This window comes from Acipenser ruthenus, chromosome 8 (assembly GCF_902713425.1).
Source record: "Acipenser ruthenus chromosome 8, fAciRut3.2 maternal haplotype, whole genome shotgun sequence".
Classification (NCBI taxonomy): domain Eukaryota; kingdom Metazoa; phylum Chordata; class Actinopteri; order Acipenseriformes; family Acipenseridae; genus Acipenser; species Acipenser ruthenus.
The window spans coordinates 56604857-56620996 of NC_081196.1; the positions used below are offsets into that span (position 1 = coordinate 56604857).

At 34.9% G+C, this 16140-nt stretch overlaps 1 protein-coding gene across 1 annotated transcript; it reads left to right on the forward strand.

Annotated features, from left to right (window-relative positions):
- The first annotated feature begins 8806 nt into the window (after window positions 1-8806).
- On the forward strand, window positions 8807-15900 carry LOC117406693 (endothelin receptor type B). Its single transcript, XM_034010962.3, has 8 exons — window positions 8807-9061; window positions 10086-10649; window positions 11230-11342; window positions 11450-11654; window positions 11830-11979; window positions 13441-13574; window positions 13721-13829; window positions 14461-15900. The coding sequence occupies exons 2-8, from the start codon at window positions 10164-10166 to the stop codon at window positions 14596-14598; spliced, it is 1335 nt and encodes a 444-aa protein (XP_033866853.1). The 5' UTR covers window positions 8807-9061; window positions 10086-10163; the 3' UTR covers window positions 14599-15900.
- The last annotated feature ends 240 nt before the right edge of the window (window positions 15901-16140 follow it).

Consider the following 16140-nt stretch of genomic DNA (forward strand, 5'->3'; position numbering starts at 1 on the left):
GTTTACTACTGTGTGTTTCTGTTATAGTGAAACATAAGTAAAGCCTTCTGTATTACTGTATGTTAAAAGCTGTGGACCCTTTCTACATCTAAAGATGCATTAAATAATTAAAATCAAAAGAGTTTCAGAGTAAGACACTTTTCAGAGCTGGACTGATTAGCTGGCAGAATGTAATAGAAGCCATCAGCCATCAGTGAAAGTGAGCTTCTTAAATATTAGGTACTGCCAAGGTATCTAATCCCTTTGAGCATCCTGTACTGATATTGTACTATGCAAAGCTTGGTAACTTATATTGATTAAATCACTGATAAAAAGCAAATCATGTTTTTGTATATACTGTATATATAATCTTTTTTGATTCTAATTTTAAAATATAAAATACATAATATACATTATAAATAGAGAATACCCTAAATATTACAGTAGTATGCCGTTTCTCTGTTCTTTTTCAACAATCTTTTAGTAGAATAGGATGTGTGGTGTACTTCAAAGTCTATAACAATGGGACAAGTATCTTTTCCCCAGCATGTAAAGGAATGAGTGTAATGCCCTTGCTGCAATGGTTTACACACAGAAGCAGATGGGTGTCCTGCAGTCCATAATCTTTGAATCAGTCAAGAGCTTGTACTCTACTGATGTCAACTGGGGGGGGGTTAATGCTCACCCCTGACCCTTGGCAGTTACAATTCTTGTTATCCTGCTGAGAATCAAGTCAAATTAGAATGTAATTACTCAGCAGACAACTGGAAGACAAGACAAATGGAAACAAGTGATGTCAAGCGGGCAGACAAACCTCTTTTTGATGAGAATAGGCCAGTGTATTCTACAGCGGCGTCTCTCTTTAAACAATGCCAGAAGGAGTCATAAAAGGACTAAGATAAAACTTTAACCATCGACTGCAAGGCTGCTTTACAATAAACAAAAGGCAGCTGTACAGTACACGAGATCTACTTTAACTCAAGCGAGAGGTTATTAAAACCCCATATACCCATTTAATTAAAGGACACCAAATGCCACCCGTGGATTTATACAGGACTATGTTAATTACAGCTTCTCTGTGATGAAAGGTCAACAGAATTAAGCACTGTTCACTTTTACTTTTGTTTTACTTGCAGATACTGTTCCAATAGTTGCCTATTTCTGATCCATGGGGTGTTGGAGGACATTTGCACTGTTTTACCCCTCTGCCTCTTTTACCTGCCTCTTAATAATCAACAGAACTAATTTGCCAACTCTTATTTAAAATTAAGACTAAAAATTAATTTAAAATTAAGCTATTTTTAATTTGTAATGCACTTCATCCATTTATGTAGCTTCAGGAGGCTGTGTGGTCCAGTGGTTAAAGAAATGGCATTATAACCACAAGGTCCCCGGTTCAAATCCCAGCTCAGCTACTGATTTATTATGTGACCCTGAGCAAGTCACTTAACCTCCTTGTGCTCCTTCTTTCAGGTGAGACGTTGTTTTAAGTGACTGCAGTTGATGCATAGTTCACACACCCTAGTCTCGTATCTTGTAAAGTGCTTTGTGATGGTGGTCCACTATGAAAGGCGCTATATAAAAATATTATTATTATTAAAGACTGTTGGTGTTAGGATTTCATGGGGGTCAACAGAAGTTTTAAAAAATAATTGGATTTATTAAAAACAAAACAAAACAAAACCACACCAGCAAATACGTATATATATATATATATATATATATATATATATATATATATATATATATATATATATATATATATATATATATTTAGCTCAAAGAGCCAGCTGCCCAACGTTTCGATATGTTGTACATATCTTTCTCAAGGGAGCCTGTGTTTGAATCAAAACATTGGAGGTATTTATAGGTTTTTGACGGCATGACAACTACTTGTTATTGTTTACATTCAAATCCATGATTTATTCTTACATGATGTAATGGTGTTCTATATATTGTGACATCATTTTTACTTCTATCTTTGAATCTGTATTAATTCTAATTAACACCACTTTACATAAATATTTTTATTATATCATGCAATGCTGGCTCTGAGGATCAGTCTAGATTTGGCCTCCTCAGCGCATCAGCATGCACAACTTTTGAATGAATATTGTTTATTTATTTAAATGTTATATATTTATTCAAGTTAATTAGTTCATTCTTTTCTGTTGAGTCCCGCTGGCATAATCGTGTTCAGTCTATTTATCCATTTACTTTCTTTTATTCTTCTATATGTCGCATTGTCTAATTTGAGCTGTTCTAATACTACAAACTTTACATCATTTATGTCATGTCCCTGACTGGTGAAGTGCTGTACTATTGGTTCATTCATTTTTTTATTTCTAATTAATGAAAGGTGGTTCTGAATTCTTTTATATAAAGTAGTTCCAGTCTCTCCAACATATTTGATTTCATCACATTTTTCACAGGCTATTCCATAAACAACATTGCTATTTTTACAGTAGGTATTAGTTTTTAGTGGATATGTGGTGTTCTTATGTTTAATTATATTTTTACTTTTGTCTATGTATTTACACACTTCACATCTACTAGTGCACATGTTCGTAGAACCTATTTTGTCAATTATTCTTTTATGTTTACTGTGAACTAAAATATCACCTAAATTAGCTTCTCTTTTGAATGCTACAACTGGGGCCTTAAGAAATACTTTTTTTAATTTTTCTGAATTATGTAGAATCCGCAAGTGTTTCCAAACTATTTTAGAAATATTGGGCAAAAGTTTAGAGTAAGTCATTATTAATGGGACTCTTTTGACCTTTTTATCTCTATTTTTATAATCTAATAGATCATCTCTTTTTAGTTTATCCACTTTTCTTAACTCCGTCTCTATAATTCTTTCTTTGTATCCTCTTTTTTTAAGATTTGTTTTTAATACATTTCTTTGTTTTACATAGTCACTTTCTTTTGAGCATATTCTTCGTATTCTTATTCCTAGACCCTTTGGGATTGCCCTTTTAGTGTGTATCGGATGTGCAGAGGACATGTGTAAATACTGGTGCATGTCAGTAGGTTTACAGAAGAGGTCAGTCTCAATTGAACCTTCTTCAAGTTTTACTATGGTATCTAAAAATTCTATTTCTTTCCTTGTCCATCGAAGGTCCACCTTAATATTACTGTGTATTTCATTTGCCATTTTATGAAACTGGAAAAGAGATTCTTCTCCATGTGTCCAAACCCCAAAAATATCATCTACAAACCGAATGTATTCTAAAGGTTCTCTTTCCGATTTTCAAAGTAATTGTTCTTCCCATTTCCCCATGTATGTACTGGCAAAATGCATTCCTAATTTAGATCCTATTGCTGTACCATCGTTTTGTTTGTAATTCTTATCAACAAATGTAAAATAACTGTTTTCTAAAACTATGTTGATCATGTTCAGTACCTCTGCTGTAGGTATTGATTTATCTAGTCTATTATCTAGTGCTTTTTGACAAGCTTCTAAAGTTTCTTTACGAGGGACACTTGGGTACAAGGATTTTACATCCATGCAAAATAAAATTGTATTCTCTGGAATATATATATATATTATGAGTGCAATGTAATCATTGAAAGGACAGTACAAATTTAACTTGCTACAAACATGTTTTCTTACTAAATGTGTGCTTTAAAGAGTTACAGTTATAGAGTACTATGGTAGTGTATCAGTTAGTGTATTAAAAAACACTTAATAATTAAACACACCCAGCATGAACTTGCAAAGTTTCATTTTCATTTGAATGAAATATTTTGCTTTTTGCTCATGACCTGGCAAATAGGAAAACAAATACTAGAGCATTCATATTATTTGGCATCTACTGCTGTATGTCAACTATGGGTAAGGGTCAATATCCTTACATTTATTTATTTAAAGGATCCAGAGGGTGGGCCAATAAATAAACTCTTGATACTGTCACAGTATGTAAATGTGTGTTTGTTGGTTCAAAGTTTATATTTAAACCACATGTATTTTCTTATGAATGCTCTTGCTTGTTTTATCAGATTCCTTTCCCTAAACAACTATTGACTGGGCTTTTCTTGTAACTAATTGTTTATTGTTATATTTTGAAAATGAAAAACAATGTTGGGAACCATTTTAGTATTTAGTCCTTTCAGTAAACCCCCAAATCCTACTAACACTATAGTACAATTATATGTGAGCATTCAAATTATTTTAAAATAATGGGTTACTAAATTAATCAATATTGCAGAAAAATCAACTGTGAGCCAGTCTCCACAACATTCAAATGATGAATTCTACCATGCCATGACATAGTTCTAAATATACCCCAGGGCATGACCACTGGAAACAAAGGGCTCAGGCTTTATCTGAAACCTTCTGTTCCCAACATGAGATTCGCATTTGCATTAAAGACTGGCCTATTTATAAAGACTACATGCTGATAAATCTATATTTACTTGGTTGGTGCCAGCACCTGAGAACATGAATAGCTTTCCTATCTCAACTGGGACAAATGGCAAACAGATTAAATACAATTGTCAAAGTGCCTTTATGGTTGTAGACTGGAAAAGAAATACACAAAGCATTTTTGGGTGTGGGGTGTAGGTGATGTTCAATAGTAACCTGTGGGGTGTCTGTTTATTGTCTTAGCATCCTGTGTTTGACTGCTTTTCAGTTAGTTTTATACATATTACACGAATGTCCAAACGAAAAAAGTAAAACACATTCTATGTCTGTATTTCATCACTTTACCTTTTGAGGTGAGCCGACAGCTTAATTACAATACAGTGTTCTATATTATTATCATGGTTCAAGAGCCTAGATCAAGGAGACAGAAAACAGAAACAGTAATCTTTTAATGTAAAAATTACGTTAATTATCTGGATACTGGAGAATTCAATCAAGAATAGATACAGCTGTCTGTGCAGTATCTAAAATGGATGAAATGAAAAGGCAAGCAGAAGTTAAAATAAAACAAATGTTTCTAATTGAATTGCTACCACATTTATAGAGCCTTTTCCAGTTGCTCATAATACCGTCTGTGTGTCAGGGATCCTGAGTAATTACAGAATTATTACTGTTGAAACTGAATTAATTATCAAAACGGTGTGAAAAGTGGTGGTTCACCAGTTTTAAAACTTATCTTGGTTTGGGGAGGTTGCATAACAAAGTTTCATGAGCACCGTCCTTCATGAGTTAGATACTTCTACTCAGCTGAACTATTTACTGTTTCTTGACTGTGAATATATGGTCTAGACATACTTACATGGCACAGTCATCATATTACATTGCTTAATTCCTGCATATCCAACGGATGATCAAGTTTTTATGTTTTTTTGGAATCGAAGATCTAGGCCAGTTGGCTTCATGTTCTTTATCCCCATCGTTATTATTCTGAAATCTTTATACAACTGTGCGTCTGTTTCTGCTGTTCTGACTTCATCTTTTTCTTTCACTTGAACTTGTGAAACTAGTCATGACGTTTTTAATGATCTGGTGCTCTTTGATCTTTCTTGAATCTCTACCATAAACACAGGCATTACAAGCCAATCTCTGTTTTTTAATTGAAAGGAAAGGAAGGGAGACCTGGCAGCAGTTAGGATCGCACTAAACTTTATGGACACAAATTCTTTCTTTATCTGATCCAGTACAGTCAGTCCTTGCGGCATAATACACTTTAAATGTGTTCATTCTCTATTAAACACAGAATTGATGAAAAACAATCCTATCACATTTCCTCTTAATTTCCATAAAATATTTGCATTGGTGGACAAATAGACACTCATTCTCCTCCAGAATCCATTTATTGTACCTGACTATTTTTTCTCCTTTTGTATTTGTCTCTAAGAAATCACAGTCATAGTGTTCAGCCCTTCCAAAATCACATAGACCTGTTAACCTTTCATCCCATTACTTCAATCATTAACTTATTTTTTTCCCCAACCTCAGTTGTATATAATCTTTACCCTCTATAAGAAAAACTGTCCCTGAAGTTAGCAAACTACAGTTATTTACCCAATCTGCTCCAATGGTTAACTTTCTTTCTTTCTTTCTTTCTTTTTCTTTCTTTCTTTGTAATCTAAAGGTATCTGTTTCTATGTGAAGTTGTGACCACACATGCCATCTGTTATTGCAAAGTTCAACTTTCTTTATAGGAGTTTGTAAAATGTGCTTTTGTCATACCCTGATATTAACATCAGTGTCCTGGATGAGATCATGGCCTTGTGAGTTTTTCTTTCAATCTTGCAAGCAACATACCATGGTATTTGTGCACTTTTACCTGCTTTTTCCATGGTAATACCATGTATTAATCATAATTTACCCTGGCTTACCATGTTAATTATTACATTTTACCATACCTCACTGTTCTTTACATTGCTTTGCTATGCATTACCATGCTTTCACTATGCTTTATTACGCTTTGCTATGCTTTTACTATGGTAAATTTTTATAAGGAGAATGAAGGGAGCTGGAGAGTATATCTCACAAAGCCAAGGGGTGAGATGATCCTGCAGTGCTGGGTCGTGGTGTGCAACTGTAGGAACAGCAGGCAGTGCTTGACCAGACCGTTCTGAGCCTGTGAGTCCAAGATTTCGACCAGGAATGGGATAGCTAAAGTCCACACAATGAGAGGGCTAGAGCTATACCATGCAAGATCAACAAACTGGAGACATGGAAAATCAAGGCTTATAGAATATTTTCAGACAAAGCTTTCTCAATGTGGCCAGCCTTAAAGATACAGTGGTGTCTGTACAAGTGATCTAAACATTTAAATTCTTCAAGTAGGTCTGTCACTGTCATTTGAAATACCGACATTTAAATATCAAAATCCTGTCAAGAAATGCAGATTTTCACAAAGATTGTGCAGTACAAAAAGGGCCCATATTTACATTATCTAAATAGTTATTTTCTTTTACCTTAAGTAATGGTTGTATATACTTTCTAATAACATTTTCATTTTCTCCCTAAAACAACAAATCTAATTTCCATGGACGGGATGATGATATCTCACTCAATCTTTTAAATGCACACTGCTTTCATGTTTTTAAGTAGGTAGTAGAGAGAGCACATTACCATTTTACAATTCCAATATTATTAAAAATGTGTATAGCTCCTTTACAACCAAATAAATCTGCTCTGTCTGATGTTAATGAACTGTCTTCAAGTGCTGTCTATTGATTCCAGTTTGTATCTCATTAATGATTGAATATTACCATACATTAGAAAATGGACCGGAGAGTTTGTTTTTAATCTGATTGGTCAATATGAGGTCCCTGGGTGGGGTGCACTAGGCGAATGTTGGACAAATAGACCTGTGCAATTAGACCTTTAATTATTATTATTTTTTTTCACATGAAACAGGCCTATATTTTAACAAAATTTAAATACAACATCATAGCACCCTATATTTTATCATGACTTAAAAACAACATCATAGCATCCTTTTCTACTTAATTCAAATACTTGAATACTGTTCTGAATATGAACGGAGGAGTATTTGCGTCTCACAATGAGATAAATTACTTTAATTATAGAACTGTAAGAACTACAGAAAATAAATATTTACATGATAAAAATAAAAGCTGGTGAGTATAATCGACTTTCTGTCATGAAGATGGGTAGATTCCATCTGACCTAAGACCGTTATATTTCAAATACCAATAAGAAACTGTTATGTTCATACATTCGTTTTCCTTTCCTATAACCAACGGTTGTCTATGACCATAGAAAATGTTTTCTAATTTAAATTAACCACTGTTTATAATAATAATAATAATAATAATAATAATAATAATAATAATAATAATAATAATAATAATAATAATAATGCGTTAATAGACAACAGCGTCACATCGCCACACAGAGGACATTTTTAAAAAGTATGAGGGCCAAACCATATGCTCGCCCCCCCCCTCCCCCCCGGAAAAGTTGGGGGCCATGGTCCGCTTGGCTCCCGTGGTGACGGCGCCCCTGTTAACCAATACAATTGAGTAATTCTGCATTGTTCTTGCATGCAGTGCTGCCTGTCTCCAAATCTTTACAAAACCCCCAAACTTCTTCTTGACAACCAGGTGGAACTGAGAATACACACTCCCTTGTGCGTACATGTTTGCTTTCAAAACAAACAGCAGTAGAGGAATCGTTGCAGGCCCTGCTTGGGAATTTTAACGGGTGACGCAGGGGTACGTCCAGGAACGATGCACTCATGTCCCATTCCCTTAACGAAGGTCAAAATAAAAATACAAACTGACATCATTAATATGCTGTTAGGGAAATGTTTGTAGTGATGTTCTAAAATTATTTTAATGTTGTTTGCATGCTGTATCCCACGATCATTTACTTAAATACATTATTATTATTATTATTATTATTATTATTATTATTATTATTATTATTATTATTATTATTATTATTACTATTATTATATAGCGTTACCGCTTAAAGCAATCACTCAAGTCTCAATCTGCTCAGTTTTAACCAGAAGAAGCATTCAGTCTACATTTGATTCTGAAAGTATACGTTTTAGCAGCCAGAATAAAATGTAAAAATACAAAACTGTAAATCTGAAGGTGCAAAAAACAAAACCAACAAAAAAAAAACGTGTATTAAGGTACCGATAGTCTCTTCAAACAATGTGGTTTGTTCCTTGGTGCTAACTTACACGTAACTAATCTTTTCTCCTGTGTAAAGAGTTGTTTTCTTCTTACTTTTAAAGAATATCACCAGGCTGAGATCTGGTATTGTTTATGAAGTAGCCTACGGTAATATCCATGGAATGTGATACTCTTACAAAAGACAGGGCGCCTTGTGATGCTCACCCTCCCTCCATCCCTCAACAGCGTGCACTCAGTAGGGGAGGGATTATGACGAGCTCGGGGATGTCTTAGGGCGCACGGCTCTGAAGAGCTGTTTGACGAACTCACTGGATCCTCACACAAGTACTTGATCCAATGAACTTCATCACACGACTGTCACTAGCGAAGGCAAAACCGTCTCTTCCCTGCGCTGATGGAATTGAAAAACATGCCATTGGGTTGCTTCAGGTCTAAAAAGAACTGTGTTCGGATATACATCTAAAGAAGGATAATTTTTTTTTTGCTTTTTAGAAAGCGCATTCATGTGAGTACCCTTTAAGTGGATTAAAATGATAATTACATCTTAACAGAAAAACCAGTAACAAGAGTATTTGGAGTAATTCTGGGGAAAGCGTTACAGAACGTTAGATAAAGTTTGAGGGTAAAGCCGGTGTTATTCTGCATCCCATAACATTCTGCAACCCCTGCTTATTGTACTGTATGTAATCAAGTGGTTTTTTATTAATGCAAATGTAGACTAACCCTCACCCTTAACCTAACCTTAACATTAGAGAAGTGTTAACCTGGGGTTCCAACAAAACAAACCGTAGAAGAGGAATCGCCAGACCACCTGATTGCATAGAGTACAATCATGGGATGCAGCATTTTATGGGATGCAGAATATTGCACAACACCGGTACGCAAAATTATTTTGGGGGAATGAAAAGCGTTTTGCTGGATGATGATGATGACTATTTTCTATTGCTTCTGCAAAATACAAACATATAACCAGTTCCCATGGTAGATACAAATGTATATTTAGTTTTTTAATAATAATAATAATAATAATAATAATAATAATAATAATAATAATAATAATAATAATAATTAGTAGTAGTAGTAGTCGCAGTAGTAGTAGTATTTTTTTCTCTCATAAATGCACAGCTTTATTTTATTTAAATGTTTTGGGTAATAATTTGGTACTAGTAATGTACACCTTAATTAAATCCATGATTTTAAAAGTATTTAAAGGAAACCACAGGTAAGAAGAGCAGTTGTGTCGCACTTTCATGCAACAAAGAGCTGACTAGCTAGGATCAAGCGTTCCTGTCCTTGACGTGCCAGCGATTGAACATACATTTTCTCTGTGTTATTTGGATAATTAACCTGGGGACCATTATTATTATTATTATTATTATTATTATTATTATTATTATTATTATTACTTCTAAAAGTTTCGCAAGATAAATAAGATGAATGCAGCTTGCCTTATTTCACTCCACGATGACGTCTGTTGGTTTGGTTAATGGTTAGTTAATGTTATGATATTTTTCATTCTTTTTTTCTAGGTACAAATCAGATTACCAGACAAAACCTGGAGAAACAGCTGTTTAATTGTTTAACAAAGTCGAGGACAGATAACAAGGATGGCAAATAAACCATTTACAGCAATATTGTTGCTGATAATAGTACTTGGGAATGTGGTCTTCGTATCAGTATCTGCACAGCAGAATGATCCAAATCCAAAGCCGATTTCCCACGCGGGTCCACCGCATCTCTTAGGCGCTTCCGAGACTACACTGAAAACAGTTAATGGAAATGATAATCTAGGTTCCAATAGTTCTAACTCGCTGGTGCCACATCCTTACCCCAAAACCATGAACCCGGGCAGACCGCGTCACGTATATCCACCTATGTGTTCAGGACCGACTGAAATAAAAGATACTTTTAAATACATTAACACGGTTGTCTCCTGTCTGGTGTTTGTGGTTGGCATAATTGGCAACTCCACCTTGCTGAGAATTATCTACAAAAATAAATGCATGAGGAATGGACCAAATATCTTAATTGCCAGCCTCGCCTTAGGGGATCTCCTGCATATTGTAATTGCTATACCCATCAACGTGTACAAGGTATGTTGATTTACGTGTTACTCTGCCTACAGATGTGCATAATGCGTCTAACTAATTCCCCTACAGTATGACTCATACTCTTGCTTATCATAAACTGAAGTGTATGTTCAGCATTGTATCAGGCTAATTTGACTACCCTTAAATCCAATCTGTATGTTTAAGAGGACAGCTGACACGTGATTACTGCAAAGATTGAACAATCTCATTATTTTAATACTCCATGTTAATAGTTTACTTGTCTTTACTTATGTTTGCTCAGTAAATGTTCTGTAGTTCCTGAAACTGTACAGTAGACCTACGACTACCGTGATAATAGACTAAATAATAATAATAATAATAATAATAATAATAATAATAATAATAATAATAATAATAATGTACCAGTACTTTATTTGTGTGTGGCATATTTGTATGTTAGAATATCCCATATGACACCAACTGTGTTAATGCATTTGAAGAGCTGTCTTTACTACACCAAGGTTGTTTATCTTAACTGTGGAATATTTTGCACATTCTCTTTATACATATTGTGACAGAAACCTGGTTTGGAATTGAATCAGTCTTTGCTTTTCATTGACAGCTCCTAGCTGAAGATTGGCCCTTTGGAGTCGAAATGTGCAAACTCGTGCCATTTATTCAAAAAGCATCAGTTGGGATAACGGTCTTAAGTTTGTGTGCGCTTAGTATTGACAGGTAGGACCCTTGAACGTGTTTGTTTATTCTTGTTAGAAGATACCTGATTTCATACATTTGATGCAGCTTGCAAAAGGCTAAATGTGCGTAAAAAATGTATTCCTTAGGTATCGAGCCGTGGCTTCCTGGAGTCGTATTAAAGGAATCGGAGTTCCGAAGTGGACAGCCATAGAGATTTCACTGATATGGGTTATATCAGTCACCCTGGCCGTGCCGGAGGCTATTGCGTTTGATATGATTGCAATGGATTACAAAGGAGAGCATCTACGAATCTGCCTTTTACATCCAATGCAAAAATCACAGTTCATGCAGGTTAGCAAATTGGGGTTTCACCCCTAAAACAGTACTCTAATGGCCTAGCCTTTCCTGTGCTAAAATGTGCTATTGTCTTGTATAACTTTAGATGTTCAAATGAATCACTTGTCAATTATTTGTTGCATGGCATGTGTTGTACTGGTCTTGTTTAAATTTTTCTTTTTTCCTCCAGTTTTACAAGTCAGCTAAAGACTGGTGGCTGTTTAGTTTCTATTTCTGCATGCCACTGGCTTGCACTGCTGTTTTCTACACCTTAATGACATGTGAGATGCTAAGAAAGAAAAATGGGATGCAGATTGCTTTAAATGATCATATAAAACAGGTAAGGGTATTCTCATCATTCAAATAACCTGTATACTCTCTTGTGTTTGTTATATGCAATTTTGCAGCAACAATGCCTGCTTACAGAATCATTACATTTTGTGTGGTATCTGACAAGTAACAGTTGATACCATGTCAACTGAGTTTAATATTAACATATTACAGTAAAAAAAATGTATTAGTAGTATTATTGTTATAAACAGGGATCCTAGGAGTCCGTTTGCTGCAGAATAACATGGAAAAACATGGATTTTCTATGATAACACAGAAGAAGAAAAAGCACATGTTTTCTGTAATTTTGGAGATTTTTTTTAGTTTTACACTTGGGGAGGGGCAAAAAACATGCAAGGCTTTTTTTGTTTGTTTGATAATAACCAAATCAATACACGTAAAATATGTAAACATTAACACAGGCAACTTTGCTTTAAATTTACGTAAACACACCTGTCTAATAAACCTGCTTCAGGTATTCAAGTTCAGTTGTCTTCAGTATTCAGAGCTGTTCAAAGATGCTGAAAACAATAAAAATCACCCCGAAAGATTGGTCAATGGGTTTGGCAAGGACGAATTTCACGTCAATGGTAATGTGCTGTTTTGTACTGCATGCAGCAAGGCTGTAGATTACACTCGTAGACAGATAATTGTAGAAAACATGGGAAGCGCTAAACATTAATTGAATGCAAGGAAATGTAAATGTAAATAAGGTGAGGCCGAAACAGCAGGGCCATCGTGGAGGGCAGCAGTGTGGAGTAGTGATTAGGGCTCTGGACTCTTGACCAGAGGGTTGTGGGTTCAATCCCCAGTGGGGGATACTGCTGTTGTACCCTTGAGCAAGGTACTTTACCTAGATTGCTCCAGTAAAAACCCAACTGTATAAATGGGTAATTGTATGTAAAAATAATGTGATATCTGTATAATGTGAAATAATGTATAATGTGATATCTTGTAACAATTGTAAGTCGCCCTGGATAAGGGCGTCTGCTAAGAAATAAATAATAATAATAATCGAAAACACTGAAACCAACCACTGTGTTTGGATAATTTCAACGTCTGACAACTGCCAAAGAACATCGTGAAACATTCCTCTGTACGAAGTGGATCAACCGGCAGTTTGAGATTTTTTTCAGCAAGCACATTAGGGAGGTGGTGCCATTTCAAAGTCACACCAATTGTAGCTGGAATGCTGCAGCTCTATTTGAACAATAGCTGTCCGGATGACAAAGACTAACTCGGAGTTGAACTAACATGAACTATGTGAAATAATAAAAAAAAAATGTATGTTTGTTTGTTTTAGTGATTAATGGCGCTGGCAAGCGTGTAACCATTTTTATTTTAGTCGTGGGATAATGTGGATTTTTATTTTTTTATTTGAGAATTTCATTTTTTTTATTGCAGAAAACTATTATCCCTGTTTATAAGTATCCGTATCACTTACAATTGTTTTTTATGTGATTTGTTTTAGAGGCGAGAGGTGGCAAAGACAGTCTTTTGCTTAGTGCTGGTGTTTGCACTCTGTTGGTTACCATTGCATCTCAGTAGAATATTGAAATTAACCATTTATGATGAGAAAGATCCCAACAGATGTGAATTACTGAGGTAAGAATGCTATTTAAACATATGTTTTATGCTTTTTAAGTACATCTGCAATTTGAAACTAAACAGCTATGCAGTGCTATGCAAATGTGTGTTCTTTTCTGTATCTAATTAATATAATTTTTTGTATTCATGTGTTTATTAAATAGCTTCTTTCTTGTTCTGGACTACATTGGCATCAACATGGCTTCGATGAATTCCTGCATAAACCCAATTGCTCTCTACATGGTCAGCAAACGATTCAAAAACTGCTTCAAGGTATTTGAACAGAGGTTATTTGTCTAATTTATTCATGAAAGTTACAAGAATAATTAGTTTCACTAAACGTCCAATCCCCATTTTTACTTTACCCGCTGCTGTTTCATTCCATTAGACTCAGCTGGAAAGCAGTCTGCCAGGTTTAAAAACGACACTCATTAGATCTCCAAAATCACAGCTAGAATAAATATAACTAAATGAAGTGTTATATTTTGAAGCTCCATGTAGCTTTAGATTAGAAGTGATTTATGTCAGTCTAGTGTGTCTTTTGTATCTTTGCTTCATGCTTGATCTCAAGCCTTGTAAATAGTGACTCCATAAACTAGTTGGGACAACCTCCACAACTTGAATGTGAGTGCGAATTAAAGAAAATTTGTGTTGAATGGATTGTGTGTGTTTCATGAAAACTCGAGTTTCAAAGAGGCATTTCCTGTCCATTGGAAAAATAAGTTAGTCCAAGATATAGCTGCAAAGATGGAGAGGAGGAGCTGGTGTGAGTAATAATCAGCAGACCTCAAGGGAAGGTAGGTAGCTAGGTTGTATTTGTAGGGTATTAGTAATTTGGTAGGTGCTGTGATGTCTGTTCCTCCCGAGTCTGTTTCAAAGCTCCCATTTTGTTTTCTCTCAACAGTCATGTCTGGGTTGTTGGTGCCGGTCGAAAGATATGCTCCCCTTGGATGAGAAGCAGTCGTGCTTGAAGTCTAAAGCTCATGACCGTGCATCTGAACAGAGCAACTCCCGGGCTAGCAACAAGTATACCTCCTCCTAATACACACCAGGAATCACTGTGTATACCGCCTCCTAATACACATCAGGAATGTTTCAGGTTTTTCTTCTGTTCCGTGTCAAATGTTGACACCTGTTGATGAAGGCATGATTATTTCAGTCTTGAACATGTTTTTTTTTTCCCTCAAAATAATAAACGTTTAAAACAGGCACAAATGCATACCATACATGAAGGTACATCACAAAGACACTTACTTACTTACATTATGAGTCTTCGAGATATTTTTTTCTTCATGTACACTTTCATTTTAATTTAGTAAAATTGTCTAAGGAAACTGAGACAAAACATGGTTGTTTGTCTATAAAAGCTGAATCACGTCGGAATCCATATACAGCTATGGCCAAAAGTTTTGCATCACCTAGGACTTTAGGAATGAGACATAATTACAAAACTACAAAGCGGTATGTAATTCAGTATGTTAACGTAACATTATTTAGCAGGTTTCATTCAACTTTTATAAGTTAAAATTAGTTAATTCTATAGGGGGATTCAAAACCTTTGGCCATAGCTGTACATTTCTAAGGATTGAAGATGTATAGAAACTGAAGATCCTAAAACCCCTGCTCGACCACTCAGTTCATGAAGGGTTGTGACGGTAACAGAATACATCAAACCAAGGCTAGTAACACTCTTGGGAATTTGCAATTTAAATTTGAGCATTTCACTTCAAACTAATTTTTATGCACTTATAATTATTTAGTTTCTATACCTTTTAATCTTAAACAAACTGAAAAAAGTATGGGCCGGTCCTACATTCTAAACATTTTAGATTTCTACATAAAAAATAAAAGCAATTGTTACGGTACATTGCCTGGTGCAGTGCTTATGTAATAGTCTTTAGATTGTGTTACAAAAATATCAGAATATATATCATTCGACTTTTGATATTAACGATGTTGCTGTAGTCACTGACCTGTTGATCACATAACTGCAGTATCAGTGAGTTTTCAGCACATTTGTATTGTCTGTTTGTGTTGCTTAAGATTAAAAAGCAAGAAACACATTTACACATTGTATTGCATGATGTTCTAGCATTATATTGTTGTGCTTGCTTAACATAATTTTCATACATTTACTGATTGAACTGTATATATTGTGCATAGCATTAAACAGTTAAGTTGTTTTTGTATAGTTATAATATTGATGTTATTAATAATCAATTTTCTTATCCCTTATAATGACAATTAATTAAAATTAACTCTATGGCTGTAGAGTTATACATTCTAATTGCTACTTGCTTATACAGTTTTATGCCGAATAAAAAAAAAAGTTTTAAAATGAAAATTATTTTTGTTTCATGTATTGAGTTTACATTTTTGTCAATGCATCCCAGACAGTTTTCTACCAGTGTTCTGAAGTAGAAATGTCCAAAGTATACTGTAGCTTGTGTGGCTAGGCAACCTCACACTGTTTTAAGAAGTTTGAGCTGAGATTTGAAGATGTCCTGATGTACGTTGTCCCAGGGCAGCAGTGTGGCGTAGTGGTTAGGGCTCTGGACTCTTGACCGGAGGGTCGTGGGTTCAA